General features: G+C 44.3%; 1 protein-coding gene across 1 annotated transcript in view; it reads right to left on the minus strand.

Moving 5' to 3' along the window:
• The window catches only part of LOC121278340 (phosphofurin acidic cluster sorting protein 1-like), a 765,476-nt gene that overhangs the window by 328,662 nt on the left and 410,130 nt on the right, over positions 1-26,684 (minus strand). The window contains 4 exon segments of the mRNA XM_041188648.1: positions 1,416-1,496; positions 10,647-10,740; positions 14,574-14,725; positions 25,553-25,612. Of these exon segments, the coding sequence (XP_041044582.1) occupies positions 1,416-1,496; positions 10,647-10,740; positions 14,574-14,725; positions 25,553-25,612 (387 nt within the window).

A 26,684-nucleotide genomic window follows, 5' to 3' on the forward strand; every position in this document is an offset into this window, starting at 1 on the left:
ACACAGTCCCCGTCACCCAGGACAGTCAGTGTAACACAGACCCCGTAACCCAGGACAGTCTGTGTAACACAGTCCCCGTCACCCAGGACAGTCAGTGTAACACAGTCCCCGTCACCCAGGACAGTCAGTGTAACACAGACCCCGTCACCCAGGACAGTCAGTGTAACACAGTCCCCGTCACCCAGGACAGTCAGTGTAACACAGACCCCGTCACCCAGGACAGTCAGTGTAACACAGACCCCGCCACCCAGGACAGTCAGTGTAACACAGACCCCGTCACCCAGGACAGTCAGTGTAACACAGACCCCATCACCCAGTGCAGTCAGTGTAGCACAGTCCCCGTCACCCAGGACAGTCAGTGTAACACAGTCCCCGTCACCCAGGACAGTCAGTGTAACACAGACCCCGTCTCCCAGTGCAGTCAGTGTAACACAGTCCCCGTCACCCAGGACATTCAGTGTAACACAGTCCCCGCCACCCAGGACAGTCAGTGTAACACAGTCCCCGCCACCCAGGACAGTCAGTGTAACACAGTCCCCGTCACCCAGGACAGTCAGTGTAACACAGTCCCCGTCACCCAGGACAGTCAGTGTAACACAGTCCTCGTCACCCAGGTCAGTCAGTGTAACACATTCCCCGTCACCCAGGACAGTCAGTGTAACACAGACCCCGTCACCCAGTGCAGTCAGTGTAACACAGTCCTCGTCACCCAGGACAGAGAGTGTAACACAGTCCCCGTCACCCAGGACAGTCAGTGTAACACAGACCCCGTAACCCAGGACAGTCTGTGTAACACAGTCCCCGTCACCCAGGACAGTCAGTGTAACACAGTCCCCGTCACCCAGGACAGTCAGTGTAACACAGACCCCGTCACCCAGGACAGTCAGTGTAACACAGTCCCCGTCACCCAGGACAGTCAGTGTAACACAGACCCCGTCACCCAGGACAGTCAGTGTAACACAGACCCCGTCACCCAGGACAGTCAGTGTAACACAGACCCCGTCACCCAGGACAGTCAGTGTAACCCAGACCCCGTCACCCATCAGTCAGTGTAACACAGTCCCCGTCACCCAGGACAGTCAGTGTAACACAGTCCCTGTCACCCAGGACAGTCAGTGTAACACAGACCTCGTCACCCAGGACAGTCAGTGTAACACAGACCCCGTCACCCAGGGCAGTCAGTGTAACACAGAGCCCTTCAACCAGGACAGTCAGTGTAACACAGACCCCATCACCCAGGACAGTCAATGTAACACAGACCCCGTCACCCAGGTCAGTCAGCGTAACACAGTCCCCGTCACCCAGGGCAGTCAGTGTAACACAGTCCCCGTCACCCAGGTCAGTCTATGTAACACTGTTCCTGTCATCCATCACAGTCTGTAACTGCGACACCTGCTCTGGAATGTTATACTTACGAGGGATATGGCTTCGACAGCAGCCTCCTCCTGCAGACTGGTGCTGCTCGCATTCTCATTCTCTACTGGACAGAATTCAGCCTGTGGAGGGAGAAGGGGACGAGTGACATCACAGCTGTAATTATAGTTTCAACCACTGAATGTACCTTCTACATGCAACAATTTTTGAATCACATGTTCGCCATGGAGTGGGAAAGTTGAATTTGTCAAAATGCAGGAAGCCAGTGTCCATGGTTTGATCAACAGTTTTACACTGTGAAATATAGCTCAGGTGCAGATAAACATAATGCAGTTATTGTCAGAATGACTGGATTACTCCGTCACAGGGCAGGGCGAGAGGCAAGGTGTGGGCAGGGAGTTGTGTACGAGGATGACCATTTGGAATTGGACAATCCAGCATGGTTTGGATGGCTGTTTTGAACTGGACAAAAAATGAGTAGAAATTGCTTACCACATTGGTGAGAGGGACTTATTGTTTTCAATGTGCACTGACAGCCCAGTTTCCATAGATAAAAGCAAAATACTGCCGGTGCTGGAAATCTGAAATAAGAACAGAAAACGCTGGAAAAACTCAGCAGGTCTGACAGCATCTGTGGAGAGAGAAACAGGGCTATCGTTTCGAGTGTGTATGACTCTTCTTCAGAGTTCTGTAACATTGCTCTGAACAGAGCTCTAAAGAAGCGTCATACGGACTCAAAACGATAGCCCTGTTTCTCTCTCCACAGATGCTGTCAGATCTGCTAAGTTTTTCCAGCATTTTCTATTTTTATTGGCCCAGTTTCCATTCCAGCATGGGTGCTGGACCGGAATCTGTAAATCCATTGCATTCACTTATAACAGTCAGCTATTGGGTAAGACAGGGAGAGACTGACTGGGATGGGAGTGAATGTTCACCAGTTATATAGAGAGAGTCTGACTGGGATGGGAGTGAATGTTCACCTGTTATATAGAGAGAGGTTGAATGTGTTTGGAGTGAAGGTCCATCAGTTATATAGAGAGAGAATGACTGGACTGGGAGTGAAGGTCCATCAGTTATATAGAGAGAGATTGACTGGACTGGGAGTGAAGGTCCATCAGTTATATAGAGTGAGTCTGACTGGGCTGTGAGTGAAGGTCCATCAGTTATATAGAGAGAGAATGACTGGACTGGGAGTGAAGGTCCATCAGTTATATAGAGAGAGAATGACTGGACTGGGAGTGAAGGTCCATCAGTTATATAGAGAGAGCATGACTGGACTGGGAGTGAAGGTCCATCAGTTATATAGAGAGAGATTGACTGGACTGGGAGTGAAGGTCCATCAGTTATATAGAGAGAGAATGACTGGACTGTGAGTGAAGGTCCATCAGTTATATAGAGTGAGTCTGACTGGGCTGTGAGTGAAGGTCCATCAGTTATATAGAGAGAGAATGACTGGGCTGGGAGTGAAGGTCCATCAGTTATATAGAGAGAGAATGACTGGACTGGGAGTGAAGGTCCATCAGTTATATAGAGAGAGCATGACTGGACTGGGAGTGAAGGTCCATCAGTTATATAGAGAGGGATTGACTGGACTGGGAGTGAAGGTCCATCAGTTATATAGAGAGAGCATGACTGGACTGGGAGTGAAGGTCCATCAGTTATATAGAGAGAGATTGACTGGACTGGGAGTGAAGGTCCATCAGTTATATAGAGAGAGTCTGACTGGGCTGTGAGTGAAGGTCCATCAGTTATATAGAGAGAGTCTGACTGGGCTGTGAGTGAAGGTCCATCAGTTATATAGAGAGAGAATGACTGGACTGGGAGTGAAGGTCCATCAGTTATATAGAGAGAGATTGACTGGACTGGGAGTGAAGGTCCATCAGTGATATAGAGAGAGAATGACTGGACTGGGAGTGAAGGTCCATCAGTTATATAGAGAGAGAATGACTGGACTGGGAGTGAAGGTCCATCAGTTATATAGAGAGAGAATGACTGGGCTGTGAGTGAAGGTCCATCAGTTATATAGAGAGAGAATGACTGGACTGGGAGTGAAGGTCCATCAGTTATATAGAGAGAGAATGACTGGACTGTGAGTGAAGGTCCATCAGTTATATAGAGAGAGAATGACTGGACTGTGAGTGAAGGTCCATCAGTTATATAGAGAGAGAATGACTGGACTGGGAGTGAAGGTCCATCAGTTATATAGAGAGAGAATGACTGGACTGGGAGTGAAGGTCCATCAGTTATATAGAGAGAGATTGACTGGACTGGGAGTGAAGGTCCATCAGTTATATAGAGAGAGAATGACTGGACTGGGAGTGAAGGTCCATCAGTTATATAGAGAGCGAATGACTGGGCTGTGAGTGAAGGTCCATCAGTTATATAGAGAGAGAATGACTGGGCTGTGAGTGAAGGTCCATCAGTGATATAGAGTGAGTCTGACTGGGCTGTGAGTGAAGGTCCATCAGTTATATAGAGAGAGTCTGACTGGACTGGGAGTGAAGGTCCATCAGTTATAAAGAGAGAGACTCACTGGACTGAGTGTGAAGGTCCATCAGTTATATAGAAAGAGTTTGGCTGGGCTGTGAGTGAAGGTCCATCAATTATATAGAGGTTGAATGTACTGGGAGTGAATGATCCATCAGTTAAATAGAGAGAGAGACTGACTGAGATGGGAGTGAATGTTCACCAGTTATATAGGGAGAGGTTGAATGTGTTCGGAGTGAAGGTCCATCGGTTATACAGAGAGAGGCTGACTGGACCGGGAGTGAAGTTCTATCAGTTATATAGAGAGAGAATGACTGGACTGGTAGTGAATGTCTGTCAGTTATACAGAGAGAGACTGATTGGACTGGAGTGAATGTCCATCAGTTATATAGAGAGAGACTCACTGGACTGTAGTGAATGTCCGTCAGTTATATACAGAGAGAATGACTGGACTGGGAGTGAAGGTCCATCAGTTATATAGAGAGAGAATGACTGGACTGGGAGTGAAGGTCCATCAGTGATATAGAGAGAGAATGACTGGACTGGGAGTGAAGGTCCATCAGTTATATAGAGAGAGAATGACTGGACTGGGAGTGAAGGTCCATCAGTTAAATAGAGTGAGTCTGACTGGGCTGTGAGTGAAGGTCCATCAGTTATATAGAGAGAGAATGACTGGACTGGGAGTGAAGGTCCATCAGTTATATAGAGTGAGTCTGACTGGGCTGTGAGTGAAGGTCCATCAGTTATATAGAGAGAGAATGACTGGGCTGTGAGTGAAGGTCCATCAGTTATATAGAGAGAGAATGACTGGGCTGTGAGTGAAGGTCCATCAGTTATATAGAGAGAGAATGACTGGACTGGGAGTGAAGGTCCATCAGTTATATAGAGAGAGAATGACTGGGCTGTGAGTGAAGGTCCATCAGTTATATAGAGAGAGAATGACTGGACTGGGAGTGAAGGTCCATCAGTTATATAGAGAGAGAATGACTGGACTGTGAGTGAAGGTCCATCAGTTATATAGAGAGAGAATGACTGGGCTGTGAGTGAAGGTCCATCAGTTATATAGAGAGAGAATGACTGGGCTGTGAGTGAAGGTCCATCAGTGATATAGAGAGAGAATGACTGGACTGGGAGTGAAGGTCCATCAGTTATATAGAGAGAGAATGACTGGACTGTGAGTGAAGGTCCATCAGTTATATAGAGAGAGAATGACTGGGCTGTGAGTGAAGGTCCATCAGTTATATAGAGAGAGAATGACTGGACTGGGAGTGAAGGTCCATCAGTTATATAGAGTGAGTCTGACTGGGCTGTGAGTGAAGGTCCATCAGTTATATAGAGAGAGAATGACTGGGCTGTGAGTGAAGGTCCATCAGTTATATAGAGTGAGTCTGACTGGGCTGTGAGTGAAGGTCCATCAGTTATATAGAGAGAGAATGACTGGACTGGGAGTGAAGGTCCATCAGTTATATAGAGAGAGAATGACTGGACTGGGAGTGAAGGTCCATCAGTGATATAGAGAGAGAATGACTGGACTGGGAGTGAAGGTCCATCAGTTATATAGAGAGAGAATGACTGGACTGTGAGTGAAGGTCCATCAGTTATATAGAGAGAGAATGACTGGGCTGTGAGTGAAGGTCCATCAGTTATATAGAGAGAGAATGACTGGGCTGTGAGTGAAGGTCCATCAGTTATATAGAGAGAGAATGACTGGGCTGGGAGTGAAGGTCCATCAGTTATATAGAGAGAGAATGACTGGACTGGGAGTGAAGGTCCATCAGTGATATAGAGAGAGAATGACTGGACTGTGAGTGAAGGTCCATCAGTTATATAGAGAGAGAATGACTGGACTGGGAGTGAAGGTCCATCAGTTATATAGAGAGAGAATGACTGGGCTGTGAGTGAAGGTCCATCAGTGATATAGAGAGAGAATGACTGGACTGGGAGTGAAGGTCCATCAGTTATATAGAGTGAGTCTGACTGGGCTGTGAGTGAAGGTCCATCAGTTATATAGAGAGAGAATGACTGGACTGGGAGTGAAGGTCCATCAGTTATATAGAGAGAGAATGACTGGACTGGGAGTGAAGGTCCATCAGTTATATAGAGAGAGAATGACTGGACTGGGAGTGAAGGTCCATCAGTTATATAGAGAGAGAATGACTGGACTGGGAGTGAAGGTCCATCAGTTATATAGAGAGAGAATGACTGGACTGGGAGTGAAGGTCCATCAGTTATATAGAGAGAGAATGACTGGACTGGGAGTGAAGGTCCATCAGTTATATAGAGAGAGAATGACTGGACTGGGAGTGAAGGTCCATCAGTTATATAGAGAGAGAATGACTGGACTGGGAGTGAAGGTCCATCAGTTATATAGAGAGAGAATGACTGGGCTGTGAGTGAAGGTCCATCAGTTATATAGAGAGAGAATGACTGGACTGGGAGTGAAGGTCCATCAGTTATATAGAGAGAGAATGACTGGACTGGGAGTGAAGGTCCATCAGTTATATAGAGAGAGAATGACTGGACTGGGAGTGAAGGTCCATCAGTTATATAGAGAGAGAATGACTGGGCTGGGAGTGAAGGTCCATCAGTTATATAGAGAGAGAATGACTGGACTGGGAGTGAAGGTCCATCAGTTATATAGAGAGAGAATGACTGGACTGGGAGTGAAGGTCCATCAGTTATATAGAGAGAGAATGACTGGACTGGGAGTGAAGGTCCATCAGTTATATAGAGAGAGAATGACTGGACTGGGAGTGAAGGTCCATCAGTGATATAGAGAGAGAATGACTGGACTGGGAGTGAAGGTCCATCAGTTATATAGAGAGAGAATGACTGGGCTGTGAGTGAAGGTCCATCAGTTATATAGAGAGAGAATGACTGGACTGGGAGTGAAGGTCCATCAGTTATATAGAGTGAGTCTGACTGGGCTGTGAGTGAAGGTCCATCAGTTATATAGAGAGAGAATGACTGGACTGGGAGTGAAGGTCCATCAGTTATATAGAGAGAGAATGACTGGACTGTGAGTGAAGGTCCATCAGTTATATAGAGAGAGAATGACTGGACTGGGAGTGAAGGTCCATCAGTTATATAGAGAGAGAATGACTGGACTGGGAGTGAAGGTCCATCAGTTATATAGAGAGAGAATGACTGGACTGTGAGTGAAGGTCCATCAGTTATATAGAGAGAGAATGACTGGACTGGGAGTGAAGGTCCATCAGTTATATAGAGAGAGAATGACTGGACTGGGAGTGAAGGTCCATCAGTTATATAGAGAGAGAATGACTGGACTGGGAGTGAAGGTCCATCAGTTATATAGAGAGAGAATGACTGGCCTGGGAGTGAAGGTCCATCAGTTATATAGAGAGAGAATGACTGGACTGGGAGTGAAGGTCCATCAGTTATATAGAGAGAGAATGACTGGACTGGGAGTGAAGGTCCATCAGTGATATAGAGAGAGAATGACTGGACTGGGAGTGAAGGTCCATCAGTTATATAGAGAGAGAATGACTGGACTGGGAGTGAAGGTCCATCAGTTATATAGAGAGAGAATGACTGGACTGGGAGTGAAGGTCCATCAGTTATATAGAGAGAGAATGACTGGACTGGGAGTGAAGGTCCATCAGTTATATAGAGAGAGAATGACTGGACTGGGAGTGAAGGTCCATCAGTTATATAGAGAGAGAATGACTGGACTGGGAGTGAAGGTCCATCAGTTATATAGAGAGAGAATGACTGGACTGGGAGTGAAGGTCCATCAGTTATATAGAGAGAGAATGACTGGACTGGGAGTGAAGGTCCATCAGTTATATAGAGAGAGAATGACTGGACTGGGAGTGAAGGTCCATCAGTTATATAGAGAGAGAATGACTGGGCTGTGAGTGAAGGTCCATCAGTTATATAGAGAGAGAATGACTGGGCTGTGAGTGAAGGTCCATCAGTTATATAGAGAGAGAATGACTGGACTGGGAGTGAAGGTCCATCAGTTATATAGAGAGAGAATGACTGGACTGGGAGTGAAGGTCCATCAGTGATATAGAGAGAGAATGACTGGACTGGGAGTGAAGGTCCATCAGTTATATAGAGAGAGCATGACTGGACTGTGAGTGAAGGTCCATCAGTTATATAGAGTGAGTCTGACTGGGCTGTGAGTGAAGGTCCATCAGTTATATAGAGAGAGAATGACTGGACTGGGAGTGAATGTCTGTCAGTTATATAGAGAGAGAATGACTGGACTGGGAGTGAAGGTCCATCAGTTATATAGAGTGAGTCTGACTGGGCTGTGAGTGAAGGTCCATCAGTTATATAGAGAGAGAATGACTGGACTGGGAGTGAAGGTCCATCAGTTATATAGAGAGAGAATGACTGGACTGGGAGTGAAGGTCCATCAGTGATATAGAGAGAGAATGACTGGACTGGGAGTGAAGGTCCATCAGTTATATAGAGAGAGAATGACTGGACTGTGAGTGAAGGTCCATCAGTTATATAGAGAATGACTGGGCTGTGAGTGAAGGTCCATCAGTTATATAGAGAGAGAATGACTGGACTGGGAGTGAAGGTCCATCAGTTATATAGAGAGAGAATGACTGGACTGGGAGTGAAGGTCCATCAGTTATATAGAGAGAGAATGACTGGGCTGTGAGTGAAGGTCCATCAGTGATATAGAGAGAGAATGACTGGACTGGGAGTGAAGGTCCATCAGTTATATAGAGAGAGAATGACTGGACTGGGAGTGAAGGTCCATCAGTTATATAGAGAGAGAATGACTGGACTGGGAGTGAAGGTCCATCAGTTATATAGAGAGAGAATGACTGGACTGGGAGTGAAGGTCCATCAGTTATATAGAGTGAGTCTGACTGGACTGGGAGTGAAGGTCCATCAGTGATATAGAGAGAGAATGACTGGGCTGGGAGTGAAGGTCCATCAGTTATATAGAGAGAGAATGACTGGACTGTGAGTGAAGGTCCATCAGTGATATAGATAGAGCATGACTGGACTGGGAGTGAAGGTCCATCAGTTATATAGAGAGAGAATGACTGGACTGGGAGTGAAGGTCCATCAGTGATATAGAGTGAGTCTGACTGGGCTGTGAGTGAAGGTCCATTAGTTATATAGAGAGAGAATGACTGGGCTGTGAGTGAAGGTCCATCAGTTATATAGAGAGAGAATGACTGGGCTGTGAGTGAAGGTCCATCAGTTATATAGAGAGAGAATGACTGGACTGGGAGTGAAGGTCCATCAGTTATATAGAGAGAGAATGACTGGACTGGGAGTGAAGGTCCATCAGTGATATAGAGAGAGAATGACTGGACTGGGAGTGAAGGTCCATCAGTTATATAGAGAGAGTCTGACTGGGCTGTGAGTGAAGGTCCATCAGTTATATAGAGTGAGTCTGACTGGACTGGGAGTGAAGGTCCATCAGTTATATAGAGTGAGTCTGACTGGGCTGTGAGTGAAGGTCCATCAGTTATATAGAGAGAGTCTGACTGGGCTGTGAGTGAAGGTCCATCAGTTATATAGAGAGAGAATGACTGGACTGGGAGTGAAGGTCCATCAGTTATATAGAGAGAGAATGACTGGACTGTGAGTGAAGGTCCATCAGTTATATAGAGAGAGAATGACTGGACTGGGAGTGAAGGTCCATCAGTTATATAGAGAGAGAATGACTGGACTGGGAGTGAAGGTCCATCAGTTATATAGAGAGAGAATGACTGGACTGGGAGTGAAGGTCCATCAGTGATATAGAGAGAGAATGACTGGACTGGGAGTGAAGGTCCATCAGTTATATAGAGAGAGAATGACTGGACTGGGAGTGAAGGTCCATCAGTTATATAGAGAGAGAATGACTGGGCTGTGAGTGAAGGTCCATCAGTTATATAGAGAGAGAATGACTGGGCTGTGAGTGAAGGTCCATCAGTTATATAGAGAGAGAATGACTGGACTGGGAGTGAAGGTCCATCAGTTATATAGAGAGAGAATGACTGGACTGGGAGTGAAGGTCCATCAGTGATATAGAGAGAGAATGACTGGACTGGGAGTGAAGGTCCATCAGTTATATAGAGAGAGCATGACTGGACTGTGAGTGAAGGTCCATCAGTTATATAGAGTGAGTCTGACTGGGCTGTGAGTGAAGGTCCATCAGTTATATAGAGAGAGAATGACTGGACTGGGAGTGAATGTCTGTCAGTTATATAGAGAGAGAATGACTGGACTGGGAGTGAAGGTCCATCAGTTATATAGAGAGAGCATGACTGGACTGGGAGTGAAGGTCCATCAGTTATATAGAGAGAGATTGACTGGACTGGGAGTGAAGGTCCATCAGTTATATAGAGAGAGAATGACTGAGATGGGAGTGAATGTTCACCAGTTATATAGGGAGAGGTTGAATGTGTTCGGAGTGAAGGTCCATCAGTTATATAGAGTGAGTCTGACTCGGCTGTGAGTGAAGGTCCATCAGTTATATAGAGAGAGAATGACTGGACTGGTAGTGAATGTCTGTCAGTTATACAGGGAGAGACTGATTGGACTGGAGTGAATGTCCATCAGTTATATAGAGAGAGACTCACTGGACTGTAGTGAATGTCCGTCAGTTATATAGAGAGAGACTCACTGGACTGTGGTGAATGTCCGTCAGTTATACAGAGAGAGACTCACTGGACTGTAGTGAATGTCCGTTAGTTATATAGAGAGAGACTCACTGGACTGTAGTGAATGTCCGGCAGTTATATAGAGAGAGACTCACTGGACTGGAGTGAAGGTCCATCAATTAAATAGAGAGAGAGACTCACTGGACTTGGTTGTTCCTTCGTTTGGCTCTTATGGCTCTGGAGGCTGACAATCTCGGTTTGTGAGCTGGAATGTGACATTCCTTCAAAAAATGGCCTGTTGGAATGAGAATAAATTACTGGTTACTTTTTTGATATACATAGAGAAGCAAACACAGACCTAGCTGTGTTGTGTCCTCCATTTATTGAGGATGTGATGGATAAAGGAACCTATATTTTGGGTGTTCTCCGCTGACCTTGAAGAAAGTCTTGCTGATTGATCTAGAGAACACTGTGCCAAGAACATTACCTCTCCTTGTGCAGCAAATTACACTACTCTTTCATGGGGATTTCCAGCATGGAGGGACAGTGTTGTCAATCAAAATCCAAGCAGCTAATCACATTAAAGAATTCCCACAGACAGCCAACCAGGAAACAAAAATCACTAAAATCAAATCACTTTTAAAAACATTGACAGAGTAAAATAAAAATTGGGACATACACACGAATAAACTTTAAAATAATTATTTTAACAAAAATTAGTTTCAAAAATCTAATAATCAATTATAATGGAGACATTTAACAACAGTTCAAAAATGTAAAATTACTTTCTCAGGGACAGAACAATTGGTCAGAAAAGAAACGAAAATGCTAGAAAAATGCAGCTCTCTCTCTCGTGATCACCAGACATGTTCTGTCGAAGGGTCATGAGGACTCGAAACGTCAACTCTTTTCTTCTCCGCCGATGCTGCCAGACCTGCTGAGTTTTCCCAGGTAATTCTGTTTATTTCAAAGCACTTTACAGCCAATGAAGTACTTTTTGAATTCTAGTCACTGTTGTAATGTATAAAAATACTGAATATGGACAGTTCACCACCTGGCAAATTCCTGCCAAATGTGTCAGTGGATATTGTACTCCGAGTCAGAGGGGTAGGTTCAAGATCCACTTCAGAGCTGTTAGCACATAACCAGGTTGATACTCCCAATGCTCAGGGAGTGCTGCACTGACCAAAGTGTCTATCTGAATGAGATCTTTTACCAAGACCCCATCTGTCTCTAAGCTAGATATAAAAGATCCCAAGGTACTATTTGAAGAACATCAGTGGACTTCTACCAGGTGTCCAGGTTAATATATATCCCTCAAACCAACCAACATCACAAACAGATTTTATGGCTGATATTGCTTTCCTGTTTCTGGGAGTTTGCTGTGTGCAAATTGGCCATTGTGCTTCCTATATTACAACACTTAAAAGTAACTCACTGGCTGTAAGGTGCTTTCCACCCTCCTGAAGCTGTGAAAGGTGTTCTTAAAACACAGGCTTCTTCTGATTGATGAACGGTCAAGAGTTTGAAGTCATTTTCATTTCCTTTGCTCTCTATGGATTGGTTTGCTTTTGCAATGATAACCCGGAGATCAGTTCAATTCCCATTGTTACTAATTGTGAAAATGAAATCTGGTCTTTGGTGGGCTCTCTTGATTCTTGTAAAATCCCAACTGACTTCCAACGTTCCCAAGGCAGTATCAATAAAATATGACACCGAGCTTGGTCAGTGAAGTCGTTTTAAGGAGCGTCTTAAAGGGGGAAAGGTAGAATGGTTCAGGGAGGGAATCCTAGAAGTTATGACCTAAGCAGCTGAGGGCATGGACACTAATAGTGGAGCAATTAAAATTGGGAATAGTCAAGAGGCCTGAATTAGATAAGCGCAGAGAGCTTGATGGTTGTGGGGTTGGAAAAGATTCCAGAAATGAGGGCGAGGCCATAGAGGGATTTGAAAAGAAGGATGAGGACTTTAAAATTAAAGTTTTCCAATATAGGTCAGCGAGCACAGGATTGATGTGAGGCACGGCAGGGAATCTATCACCATAGATGGTCCTGCCAACATTTAATTTCAGTCCCACACTCTGAACCTTATTCTGGAGCCTCTCAGTTGTCTGGGCATCGAGGACGGACAACAAATGCTGCCCTTCCCGATCCAGAGGTCCTTTTATGCTGGTCTTCTTCGCCGGCCCTCCTGTTCCTAAGCACTGTTGACTGCATTCCATAAGCAGCCAGTAGGAGATGTGCAGCGATAGTGGAGGTAGCTCCTCATAGCTATGTGCTGTTGTGAATTGGCAGCTGGCAGTTCCGTAGGCACACCTCCCCACCCTCCACCTCTCTCTCCGCCCCCCACACACACACCTTAAACCAGCTTATATTTCAACTCTTTCTTGGACTCAAACTCAAGTTCTGTCGAAGGGTCATGAGGACTCGAAACGTCAACTCTTTTCTTCTCCGCCGATGCTGTCAGACCTGCTGAGTTTTTCCAGGTAATTCTGTTTTTGTTTCGGATTTCCAGCATCCGCAGTTTTTCTTGTTTTTATCCGTAGGTGTTTACTGGGTAGGCTGAACTTTGCCTCACATAGAGTCATTACAACATAGGAGGAAGCCATTCAATTCATCTTGTCCATACCAGCTCTCTGTAAAGCAATCCAGTCATCACATTCTCCCGCTCTATCTCCATAGCCCTGCAAGTTTATTTCCCTCAAGTCCAATTTCCTTTTGAAATCATTAATCATTTCCACTTCCACGACCTCGGAAGCAGCCGGTTTCACTGTGCAAAAAAGGTCTTCCACACATCCTTTTCCTCCCCAGAATCTCTTGCCCAAAACCTTAAATCTGTGTTCCCCCAAGTCCATGTACCATCAGCCAATGGGAACAGCTTTTTTCTGTCTCCCTTATCTAAATCTGTCATCATCTTGTACACCTCTATCAAATCTGCCTCAATCTCCTTCTCTCCAAGGAATTCAGCCCCAGCTCCTCCAACCTAACCTTGTAGCTCAAATCCCACATCCTTGGAACCATTCAGGTAAATCTCCTCTGCACCATCTCAAAGACCCTCACATCCTCCCTAAAGCGTGGTGACTAAATTCAAGTGTGGACACAATATTCTAGTTGGTGCCTAACCAGAGCTTTATAAAGGTTCAGTATAACTGCCCTGCTTTTGTACTCAATGCCTCAATTTATGAAGCTCAGGATCCAAGGATGAGCTTTGCTAATCACTCTCTCAGTATGTCCTGTCACTTCAAGGATTGGCACATCACCCCAAGGTTTATTTGTCCCTGCAGATTTTTTGGAATTGGGTTACTAAGTCAATATTGTCTCTCCCCTTCTGCCAAAATGCATCACCTCATACTTCTCTGTATTAATTCCATCTCCGCTTGTCTGCCCATTCTGCCAGCCTATCTACATCCTTTACCTGGAAAAACTCAGCAGGTCTGGCAGCATCGGAGGAGAAGAAAGGAGTTGACGTTTCGAGTCCTCATGACCCTTCAACAGAACTGCATGAGGACTCAAAACGCCAACTCTTTTCTTCTCCGCCGATGCTGCCAGACCTGCTGAGTTTTTCCAGGTAATTCTGTTTTTGTTTTGGATTTCCAGCATCCGCAGTTTTTTGTTTTTATATCTACATCCTTTTGCAGGTGAATGGTTATCACCCTCCAAGTTTGGTATCATTGACAAATTTTGAAGCTTCACTCTGTATTCCAATATCCAATTCATTTATATTTGTCAAAAAAATCAGTGGTCCTAGCTTTGACCCTTGGGGAACAACACTATCTACCACTCTCCAGTCCGAAAAAGCACAACAAAGCTGACATTGATCCTTTTATTCCATGAGCCTCCAGCTTTTTTTCCTTTGTATTTTCACACACACTGTTTTACTTTTGAGGAACCGGGGGAAGGATTAGCAGGCTGACTATCAATCTGTTAAACCTCATCAGGAACATTCCTTCCACGATCAACAAGTCCTGGAGTGGGACTTGAACTCAGAGCTTCTGACTGAGAGGAAGTGGTGATACCTACTAAACCACAAGATCTCCTCAGTCCTAGCAACACTCAGGGTGAGCTTATCAACACACACACACACACACACACTCTTCTGCCTGTACCGCAGTCAGTCTTTATCACTTACTTTAGTTTGGGCTTTGGTGTGCTGAGAACGCTTTCATTGTCCTCCATTTCTGGGCCACTGTCACTGGGGTTGTAAACTTCCAGGCTTTCGTAAAGTAGGTCAAGATCCTCTTCTGCTTCCTGGGTCTGGTCCACAGGATCAGAGTCCAGCACCTTACACAAAATAAATCAGCACAATTTAACTATCAGAAAGACGTCAATCACACTGCTATTAGAATCAGTACTCAAGGTGACTGACAGTCCACAATGGTACTGCTATGTGTCAGCTGTGGTTCAGTTGGTAGCATCCTCGCCTCTGAGTTAGCAGGTTGCAGGTTCAAGTTCCACTCCAGAGACTTGAACACAAAAATCTCGGGGCTACTTCAGCGCAGTACTGACCCAGTGCTGCATTGTCAGAGGTCTTATATGAGATCTCAAGCCGAGACCCAGTGTGCTTTGTTAAGTGGATGTAAAAGATCCCATAGCATTATTTTGAACAACAGCAGGTGAGCTCTCCTGAAAGTACTGGCCAATATCTATCTCTTAACCAACCTACTAAATAAACAAGAGATCTGGTCACTATCACATTGCTGCTTGTGGGATCTTGCTATGCACAGTTTGTTCATAGTGTTTACTACCTTCCAGTAGTGAATGCACTTCATTGGCTGCAAAGTGCTCTGGGATATCCTGAGGTCCTGAAAGGTGCTATAGGAATACAAGTCTTTCTTCTTTCTTCCTACATGAAAGCTCAGTGTAGATGTAAGGCGTACTTCCAGTGAGACAGGATGAGGAGCTGTTAGTCAGTCAGCTTTTCACTGAATGTTTTTCAACAGCAAAGCAGAGCTGGAGCCCAGCTCTTGCTCCTTCCTATTTTGCTCCGTCTGGTTCATACTTAAAGAAACATGAAGGAGGATATATCAAGGTGTTTACCATTTATTAAAATAGATAAATCCCCAGGCCCAGATGTAATGTATCTCAGGCTGCAAAAAGCAGCAAGGGAGGAAACAGCAGAGGCTCTGACCATTGTTTCCCAATCCTCTCTGGTTATAGACAGGCTTCTGGAAGACAGCTAATGTTGGGAGGAAGAGGTATACTGAGTAATTACAGGCCAGTCAGATGTGGGCAAATTATTGGAAAAAGATCTGAGAGACAGGAAAAATCATCTTTTAAAAAGGCATAGATGAATGAAGGACAGTCAGCAAGGATTTATTAAGGGAAGGTCATGTCCAACTAACTTGTTGAATTCTTTGAGGGAGTAACAATAGGATCAATAGGGTAGTGCACTGTATTTAGTCTTCCATGGATTTTAGTACCATTTTTGACAGGTTTTGGGTAGAAGATTAAAAGCTCGCAGGTGTTAGTCACAATAAGAGGTTGTGGTGGGAGAATTAATCCAGGCTGGTCTTTTGGTTCAAGCTGGTTTATTTCCAAGACAACTCCTCAGTGCTACTGACTTCCAAGTTGCTTCCACGCAAAGTGTTCCAGCTGTAATTTTTTATTCTATTGAGATGGAATAACCGATGCCCATCACCTGTTTTACTAGCAACTGTCTTTAACTAGGTGATTGACAGATTCCCCGCTTTTCTTTTTAAATTAAAATTTTGAAAAAAATGTTCTTTAAGTTTTTTTTCAAACAAACAGAAGGAAATAATGTCACATATTTCCACATCTTATAATTCCCATATTTCTTTTACCAAATATATATATAAAAACAATTATAAAACAAAAAAAGTTTATTTCCCCATTGCATCATTATCACATCCCCCCCTCCTCCAATATATTCAATAATTTCTTAGAGCCGGCACTTCTTTGTGTAAAACAGTCTGATGGTTGGGGACTCGTGTCAACCCATTGTATCTAAGAGATCCCTCTTCTCTCTAACATCTCTCTTATGCTGGCTACGTCTATTCTTAGCTTTTTACCAGTGATACTTTTCGTGGAATGAATGTTGTCCCAAAGAGACCAGTTATCAACGTAACATTCTACGGGCAAACTTCTCCCACATTGCCCCTTATGTAATATTTCTGTCAGTACATTGGATAAGTAAGACCCCATATCTAATGCTTCAACCAAGGCTAGCATTTCAACAGCTAAGGTCCTTTTCACTATCCTTTTTATTTCTTTGGCCTCCCAAGACAGTGGGCAACATTTATCATTCTTTCCTACCAAGAATATGATAAACCCTGCTGTGCTAGAGTACCCATCTGGAAGATTGGCATGTGAAGCATCACTAAAAGTGACTGGCCTCATATCTTCTGGATCACCCAAGGCTGAAAACTTGAGCACATCTCTCTCAGGATTTAATTTTTTAAGTGCTTTACTTGCTCTCAGAACTTGCTCAACTGTAGCATGTTTCATCGTTGTACTGAGCTCCAACACGTCATAGGGCCAGGATTGGCAGCTCAGCATTCCGGGATATAGAATCTTCAGGCGAGACACGGGAGGGGGTAAAAGAGGAGCAGGCATTGCATGATTAGTTCCGGAGTCAGTTACTGCAGTAAGGAGAGATGATATCTTGGAGGGGGCATCGAATGAAGCTTTGTGGGTAGAGCTTAGGAATAAAAAAGGGGCAGTCACATTGTTAGGTGTTTATCATAGATCCCCAGATAGTCAGCGGGAAATTGAGGAGCAAATATGTGCACAATTTGCAGAGGTGTGTAAAAACAATAACAATAGGGTAATTATATTAGGTGATTTCAACTTTCCCAACATTAATTGGGATAGACATAGTGTTAAGGGCTTGGATGGAGTGGATTTCTTAAAACGTGTACAGGAGAACTTTTTAGGTCAATATGTAGAGGGTCCAACAAGGGACGGCACAATGCTGGACCTAATTCTGGGGAATGAAGCTGGACAGGTGGCTGAGGTGGTGGTGGGGGAGCATTTTAGTGATAGCGACCACAACATGGTACAGTTTAAGTTTGTTATGGACAAAGAACTAGACAAGCTGCAAAAAAAAAAAAATGTTTTGGATTGGGGGAGAGTGGATTTTAGTAAAATAAGGCAGGATCTGGCCAAGGTAGACTGGGAACAGCTACTTGTGGGGAAATCTACAGAAGAACAGTGGGGGGTGTTCAAAAAGGAAATGGGGAGGGTACATGCTCAACATGTTCCCTCTAGGGTGATAGGAAGGAGTAACAAGCCCAGAGAACCATGGATGACCAGAGATATTCTGGGTATGATGAGAAGGAAAAGAGAGGCTTTTAGCAGGTACAAGGGAAGCAAATCAGCAGAGGCATTAGTGGAGTACAGACAGTGCAGGGTGGAGCTTAAGGAAGCAATTAGGAGAGCAAAGAGGAGATATGAGGAAGCTCTGGCTGGTAAAAGTAGGGAAAATCCCAAGATATTCTATAAGTATATCAATGGGAAGAGGATAACCAGGGAAAGAGTAGGGCCCATTAGGGACCAAGGGGGCAATCTATAGGTGGAGCCAGAGGACATCGCTAGAGGGTTGAATGGATACTTCACATCCGTCTTCACCCAAGAGAAGGAGGATGAAGGTATGGAACTCGGGGAGAGAGACTGTGAAGTTCTTAAGCAAGTTGATATAGGGAGTGACAAGGTATTGGAGGTGTTGGCAGGCTTAAAAGTGGACAAATCTTCAGGTCTGGATGATTTGTGTCCCAGACTGCTGAGGGAGGCAAGGGAGGAGATCGCAGGGGCTCTGACCCAAATTTTTAATTCCTCTCTGGCCACGGGGGAGGTGCCAGAGGACTGGAGAACAGCTAATGTGGTTCCGCTATTTAAGAAGGGTTGTGGAGATAAGCCAGGGAACTACAGGCCAGTGAGTCTCACGTCAGTGGTAGGGAAACTATTGGAGAAAATTCTGAAGGAGAGAATCTATCTCCACTTGGAGAGGCAAGGTTTGATCAGGGATAGTCAGCATGGCTTTGTCAGAGGGAGGTCATGCCTAACAAATGTGATTGAATTGTTTGAGGAGGTGACCAGGTGTGTAGATGAGGGTAGTGCTGTTGATGTAGTTTATATGGATTTCAGCAAAGCCTTTGACAAGGTCCCACATGGGAGACTTATAAAGAAGGCAAATGCACATGGGATACAGGGTAATTTGATAAGGGGGTGGCATCCCTCCGCACACTGGTCCCTTCTGGCATGTATGTTACCTTTGTTCCTACTTTACGTAGTTGCCCTTTTGGATGAATAGCATTATCCTGTACCTCAGTATTACTCTGTTCATAGTCAGTCAACCCTGTATCTGCCGTCATCTGCTCCTCCTAACTACTGTGTGTGTGTGAAGTGCATGATGCCTCCTCGTGTTCTATGTCCTGTTCAGAGCCTGTAATGGTATAGTCAGTACCAATTAACCATGAAGAATGTACCCTAACAGTTTGATTGCCGTGTTACACAATTATTTTTTCCCCCATCACTCCTTATTACATTGCCAGGTCCTTTCCACTCTTTCCAGCCTTCTCTTTTACAATATACCACGTCTCCTTGTCTAAACTGCATTCTCGATGGTCTTATGTGGTGCCGTAGGGCCTGCCAAATTTTCTCCGAAACCTCAGCTTTAATGAAAGCTTTTCTGCCCACATGCGAAGCGTTCAGATGAGCAGAAAAGGTGGAGCTAATGCTAGTCCCTTCTAGAGGAGGGGAGCATCTGACAACACCAAAGGTAGCTTCAGATTTCTTCCGTACACCAACTGGTAGGGACTGTACCACCCATTTGCAGGGAGTTCTTTGTGTGCACCACCTATGCTAGTGCCGTTTGCAATTTACAATCTGGCTGGTCAGCTAATATTTTATGTAACCTGTCATCTATTACCACATGGTTTCTTTCACAAAGACCATTACTAAACGGACTCTCAGCTGCAGTTTGCATAACTATGATGTTTAAATTTTCACACACCTCTCAAAATGCCTCATTGGCGAACTCCCCACCATTATCTGTGAGGAACTTCGTTGATGTTCCTAATCCTTTTCCTACCCATTTCTCCATGACCTTATTGACAATGGTCCTTTTATCTTTAATATATATCACAGTGGATAGGCTAAACCTGGTTGCCATATCAATGAAGTGTAGTAAAAAAAATCCCTATCTTTGTCCCAAACTTTCAAGTCCATTGCCACTTCATCGTTAAACTCCCTGGCTAGTGGCAGCTCACAACATGGCGCAGTAGTGTCTTGCAATATTTAAGGCAAATTTCACACTGAGCAGTGATTTGTTCAATAAGATCATCATATCCTTTATCGACCACTCCCGCAGCTCGAAGCAGAGTTTTCAGTTTCTGTGGCGCCGGATGTGTAGCCTATGTAATATCCAAATGATCTTCTTTTTGTCCACCAAATTCTCATTCTCAGCAGTTAACAAAACTTCATGAACTTATTGATGGGAACTCTCTGGCTTCCTTAGGGGCAAGCAGTAATGGCCTGACTAAGTAATATGTAGATCCACATTGTTTCCCAAACATGATTGCTCTATCATTCTTCATATCTAGCATCATCTGAGCCTTCGTCAATCGCAGATCAACTCAACAACAGGTGTATCTCCCTAGAAACCACATCAGTGCTGATAAACAGTTTGATCCCTGCTATCTTACAAGGGAGGACTACCTGTTTGGAGGATGTTAATGTATTGTCATCTCCAAACCTGAAGCAGGTAGAGCTTTCATACTCCTTGAGCTTCTGCCGGTCTGCCTCATCGAGAGATTCCAGATAGCAGTCAAGCCAGTCCATGGCTCACACCGTAGAAGTGCAGCCACTGACCAGAACTGCACTGTTGAAAGAATCTATCAAGAAACTCATCACTGGATTCAAACTCTCAGTGATCTATAGAATTCCATCATGGCAGCCACCGTCATCATTTTGAGTTTCAGATGAATCCGTCTCGTGGGTCACTTCAAAAATACAATTCCTTTGCTGTGGGCAGTTCATCGCGTAATGATACTGGGAATCACACCAAAAACACCGATTAACCATTTCCCAGGCATTTTTTGGGTTTAAATGATGGTCACTGTCCCAGACGTGCTTTTTGTTCCGACTCTCAAATTGGCTAGGGTTATGACCATTTTCAGATCTCTTGTCATTAACCCCATCCATCTTTGTGTTGGAATCTTCATGTTATATTTGGTCAACCTCGAAACTCGGCCACCATTGAATCCTCCATCCCTTATTTTAAAAACATAGAAACATAGAAACTAGGAGCAGGAGTAGGCCATTCAGCCCTTCGAGCCTGCTCCCCCATTCATTATGATCATGGCTGATCATCCAACTCAATAGCCTGCTCCCGCTTTCTCCCCATACCCTTTGATCCCTTTTGCCCCAAGAGCTATATCTAACTCCTTCTTGAAAACATACAATGTTTTGGACTCAACTACTTTCTGTGGTAATGAATTCCACAGGCTCACCACTCTCTGGGTGAAGACATTTCTCCTCATCTCAGTCCTAAATGGTCTACTCCGTATCCTCAGACTGTGACCGCTGGTTCTGGACTTCCCCACCATCAGGAACATCCTTCCTGCATCTGCCCTGTCTAGTCCTGTTAGAATTTTATAGGTTTCTATGAGATCCCCCCTCATTCTTCTGAACTCCAGCGAGTATAATCCTAATCGATTCAATCTCTCTTCATATGTCAGTCCCACCATCCCAGGAATCAGTCTGGGAAACCTTCACTGCACTCCCTCTATAGCAAGAACATCCTTCCTCAGATAAGGAGACCAAAACTGCACACAATATTCCAGGTGTGGTCTCACCAAGGCCCTGTATAATTGCAGCAAGACATCCCTGTTCCTGCACTTGAATCCTCTGGCTATGAAGGCCAACATACCATTTGCCTTCTTTACCACCTGCTGGACCTGCATGTTCACCTTCAGCGACTGGTGTACAAGGACACCCAGGTCTTGCTTGCAGGTCTTCCCCTCTTTCAATTTATAGTCATTCAGATAATAACCTGCCTTCCTGTTTTTGCTACCAAAATGGATAACCTCACATTTATCCACATTATACTGCATCTGCCACACATTTGCCCACTCACTCAGCTTGTCCAAATCACACTGAAGCATCTCTGCATCCTCCTCACAGCTCACTCTCCCACCCAGCTTTGTGTCATCTGCAAATTTGGAGATAATACATTTAGTTCCCTCATCTAAATCAATATATATTGTTAATAGCTGAGGTCCCAGCACCAATCCCTGCGGTACCCCACTAGTCACTGCCTGCCATTCGGAAAAAGACCCATTTATTTTACAGCATAGTTATTCGCATTTGCTAAGAAAGTGGCAAGGAACAACTGTTTCCCCAGAAATTTTTTTAAGGGCAGAAGCCTTTTGATCTGGGAGAGAGGTTCTTTCCCCCAGAATTGAACCTGTTAGTACTAAAAGACTATCAACATGGGAAATGCGAGCACAGTCCAGTCATTGAAATGCCAATACCAATTCCAGAATTTCAAGTTCAAATCTCTGTAGTCTCCTGTACCATTTATCAAAAGCCATGATAGGTTCTTCCATGGACTGATCATCTGATTTCCAAAACCCATCAAAGGTCATCCAAGCTTCATACAGTTCCAATAACTCATCCTTTTTGTAAAACTTATCCAAAAATTGTAACAGAAGGTTCGATCCCTCTTCATGATCCAAATCATCCACTTTCCACTCTGAAAAAAACCTTACTGCTTATCTTACTTCTGGCTGGTAATGAGAACGCCAAAGCCACGCCTTGCATCTTCCAGGGTATAGCAGTAACCCAGGTCCACATTTCAACTTCAGCCTTCCATTGCTAACAAGGTTCGGAGTCAAAAATAATTGGTGGATAGTCAAAGCTGGCAAACTTGCAATGTCCTTCTGCCATTCCATAACTAAAATTGTTAGCAACAGTGCAGCTCTTTTCCCTCAGAGGAGTGAGACAGAAATCTTCACATACAGCAATCAATCAGCAAAGCTTTAAGTTCATCCTCTGCTACAATGTTAGTCACAATAAGAGGTTGTGGTGGGAGAATTAATCCAGGCTGGTCTTTTAGTTCAAGCTGGTTTATTTTCAAGACAACTCCTCAGTGCTACTGAATTCCAAGTTGCTTCCACACAAAGTGTTCCAGCTGTAACTTTTTATTCTATTTAGATGGGATAATCAATGTCCATCACATGCTTAACTCACAATTGTCTTTAACAAGGTAATTGCCATATTGACAACAGGATCCAAGAGAAAGGGGCAATTTGGATCCAAAACTGGCTCAATGGCAGGAAGCAAAGGATAATGATGGATGGGTGTTTTAGTGACTGGAAGGCTGCTTCCAGTGTGGTCCCACAGGGCTCAGTACTGGCCGGGTAAACAGAAAGGAGGCAAATGGCATTCACTCTGAAGGAGTGTGAGGTAATAATGCATTTGGGAAGGACAAACAAGGCAATATATGGTAGGTTTGTGAGAGGTATCGAGGAATAGGGGGACGTAGGGATGCGTGTTCATAGGTAGCAGAACAGGTAGATAAGGACATAAGGTGTTTGAGAAGCCATACAAGATACTTCCCTTTATTATGTGGCATAGAATATAAGAGGAGGGCTGTTATGTTAGAACTGTAGAGAACACTAGTTAGGCCACAGTTAGAGTACAGTTTACAGTTCTGATCAATGTATTGCAGGAAGGATATAATCATGCTAGAGAGGGTACAAAGAAAATTTATGAGGGTGTTGTCGGGAGTGGAGAATTTTAGCTGTGAGGAAAGACTGGATAGGCTGGGGTCGTTTTGTTTGGGATACAAGAGGCTGCGGCAGTCTTAATTGAGGTATATAAAATTAAGAGGGGCCTAAATAGAGTGGATCAGAAGCACCTAATAACCAGGTCAGTAACCAGGAGTAAAGACAAAAAATGCTGGAACAAACTCAGCAGGTCTGGCAGCATCTGTGGAGAGAAAGACAGAGTTAACGTTTCGAATCTGTATGACTCTTCAGAGCCGAAGCGGAGTCATACGGGCTCGAAAGGTTAACTCTGTTTTTCTCTCCACAGATGCTGCCAGATCTGCTGAGTTTTTCCAGCATTTTTTGTCTTTGTTTCAAATCTCCAGCATCCACAGTATTTTGCCTTTATCAGTAACCAGGGGTATAGATTTAAAGCAATTGACAGAATTATTAGAGGGAAGTTGAAGAGAAAACTTTTCACTCAGAGGGTGGTGGGGATCTGGAGCTCACTGCTTGAAAGTGTGATAGAGGCAGAAACCCTCCTCACTTTTAAAAATATTTGAATGTTTGCTTGGAGTGCTGTAACCTACAGGGCTATTGACCAAGAGATGGAAAGAGAGATTAGATTGGAAAGCTCTTTTTGGGTCGGCACAGACACGATGGGCTAAACGGTCTCCTTCTTTGTTGTAAATTTCTGTCTTATTACAATGGGCAATTTGCCTATGTCAACTTTGTGAATGCCCTTCATAATTTTAAAAACTTCAATTAGGACACTTCAAAGTCAACATTTTTTCCAAAGGAAATGAATCTTACTCCTTAACTTTCCATCAGAACCGAAACTTCTGATACCCGGACTTTTCTAGCACAGAAACATAGAAACTAGGAGCAGGAGTAGGCCAATCAGCCCTTCAGGCCTGCTCCCCCATTCATTATGATCATGGCTGATCATCCAACTCAATAGCCTGCTCCCGCTTTCTCCCCATATCCTTTGATCCCTTTCGCCCCAAGAGCTATATCTAACTCCTTCTTGAAAACATACAATGTTTTGGACTCAACTACTTTCTGTGGTAACAAATTCCACAGGCAGAAAGAAGCCATTCCACCAATTATTTCTGGGCTAGCTGTTTGCTGGAGTAATCTAATCAGACTCTCCAACAACAACTTACCTTTACATAGCACATTTAATCTAATACAATATCCCAAGGTGCTTAACAAGACTGATAGCAATAAAGACATTTTTGGCATTTTCTTTGACACCAAGGCACAGAAGGAGAAAGCAGGAAAGATGACCAAAATCCTAATGCCAAGAGGTAGGTTCTAAAGAGCATCTTAAAAGAGGAGAGAGGCATAGCGAGAGAATTGCAGAACTTTGGCCAAAACAGGTGAAAGCAAAGCTGCCAATGGTAGAGTGATTTAAAAAAATGGATGTGCAAACCCCTTCAGAACTTTATGAACCCTCTACTATATCTGTCTTAGCTGTCCTGCTCCAGTGGGAATAGTGGCAGTTACTCAAATCCCTCCTCTGACTCCTATAGCTTTCCCTGTTATTTCTATAATGAGAACCAAACAGCATAGTTTCCCTTAGCTTTAAAAGCAATAACATAAATTGGGACTGGAAACTTGCACACACTAGTTTCAGGTGTCTCAGTAGAAGCCAAGGGCGTATTTTGAGAGCTATCAGGGATGTTCCCGGCAGCTTGGGGTATTTATGGAATCCAAAAATGAGCAGTTAGCTTTTCAACAGTAACATAAAGTGGAATAAAATCAATAATATGTCACATCCAGAAACCATTCACAGCAAAGCTGATTGAACTCGTTTTTTGAATCAAAACCAAAAATAAAGACCCAGGAAAGCTGAACCCATGTACGTTTTGGAGCACTAAGGGTTAATAATTGAATTGACTTGTACCATAGAACAACAGGCTTTCTGAGATAAGCAGGACAATGGCAGTGTACTGACAGAAGAAAGGATTCTGTTCTCCTCCAAATGTCTCAGTATTATCTACAAGGAAACATGTTATTGGGATAACAGTGTTCATGAGTGACTAGTCTAATAAATATTGGCAGATGGATCAATTAGCCATAGTATAGAGTGAATTTTTAGGCAAATAAACTCTCAATAGAAGTGTTCTTTAAAGGATCTGAGAACAGATAAGTCATGAGGTCTCATCTGTGAAATGTATCTTTGAAGTGGGCAAAGGGGTGTAGAAACAGGATGGTTTTCCGCAGTTAGTTGCAGAGTTTGAAAGAGAGAAAAGAAAAGCTACTACTTTCATCACCTATTCCGTACATTTCAACATCAAGTGTTTTCTGCTCACTCAAAGTGTGTGAACTGTAGAAGAAAGGAGGTTGACCCAACAGTTGATCCAGCAATACATACCTCATCGGTCACTTTGAATCTCTTCAGCAAGGCAACGAATTTCTGTTTAAAGTTTGGTTGCTAAGTGAGGGGAAGAAAAAAGGAAAGGGTGTGAGCTGAGGCTGTGATCGCACATCATTGCAAGTAGGATAGAGCTGGCCTGCAGACACTGTGCGTTCGAGCACCAAGGTGAGGCACCACAGAATGACAAGACAACAGGACAATCTCCCACTTCTTATTTCAGCCCGCGTCTGAGGGGAGGTGACTGTCTCACCACAGGAAACAGTGGAGGTAGAATGATCCCTTGGTAACAACCCATGTGCCTTCTACAGCCAGCGTACACAGATTGATGGATGTTCAACAGCAGATCCACACGGGTCCGCTTGATGAAAATGAAGTGACCCACGGAGATCACAAGGGAGAACATCAGGTAAACAGAGAAAAGGTTTTTACTGCGGAAAGGATAAAGCGAGAGCCTGGGGCCGGAATTATAGAGATCAGACCACCCGGCTTCCCCAAACCTTTCAAAAAAAAAATCTGATCACCCATACTGAGAACACCTGATCACCTATACTGAGATCACCTGATCACCTGTACCGGGAACACTTGATCACCTGTACTGAGAATACCTGATCACCTGTACTGAGAACACCTGATCACCTGTACTGAGAACACCTGATCACCCGTACTGAGAACACCTGATCACCTGTACCGGAAACACCTGATCACCCGTACTGAGAACACCTGATCACCTGTACTGAGAACACCTGATCACCCGTACTGAGAACACCTGATCACCTGTACTGAGAACACCTGATCACCCGTACTGAGATCACCTGATCACCTATACTGAGATCACCTGATCACCTGTACCGGGAACACTTGATCACCTGTACTGAGAATACCTGATCACCTGTACTGAGAACACCTGATCACCTGTACTGAGAACACCTGATCACCCGTACTGAGAACACCTGATCACCTGTACCGGAAACACCTGATCACCCGTACTGAGAACACCTGATCACCTGTACTGAGAACACCTGATCACCCGTACTGAGAATACCTGATCACCTGTACTGAGAACACCTGATCACCTGTACTGAGAACACCTGATCACCCGTACTGAGAACACCTGATCACCTGTACCGGA

Source organism: Carcharodon carcharias, chromosome 5 (genome assembly GCF_017639515.1).
Source record: "Carcharodon carcharias isolate sCarCar2 chromosome 5, sCarCar2.pri, whole genome shotgun sequence".
NCBI classification, from domain to species: Eukaryota; Metazoa; Chordata; class Chondrichthyes; order Lamniformes; family Lamnidae; genus Carcharodon; species Carcharodon carcharias.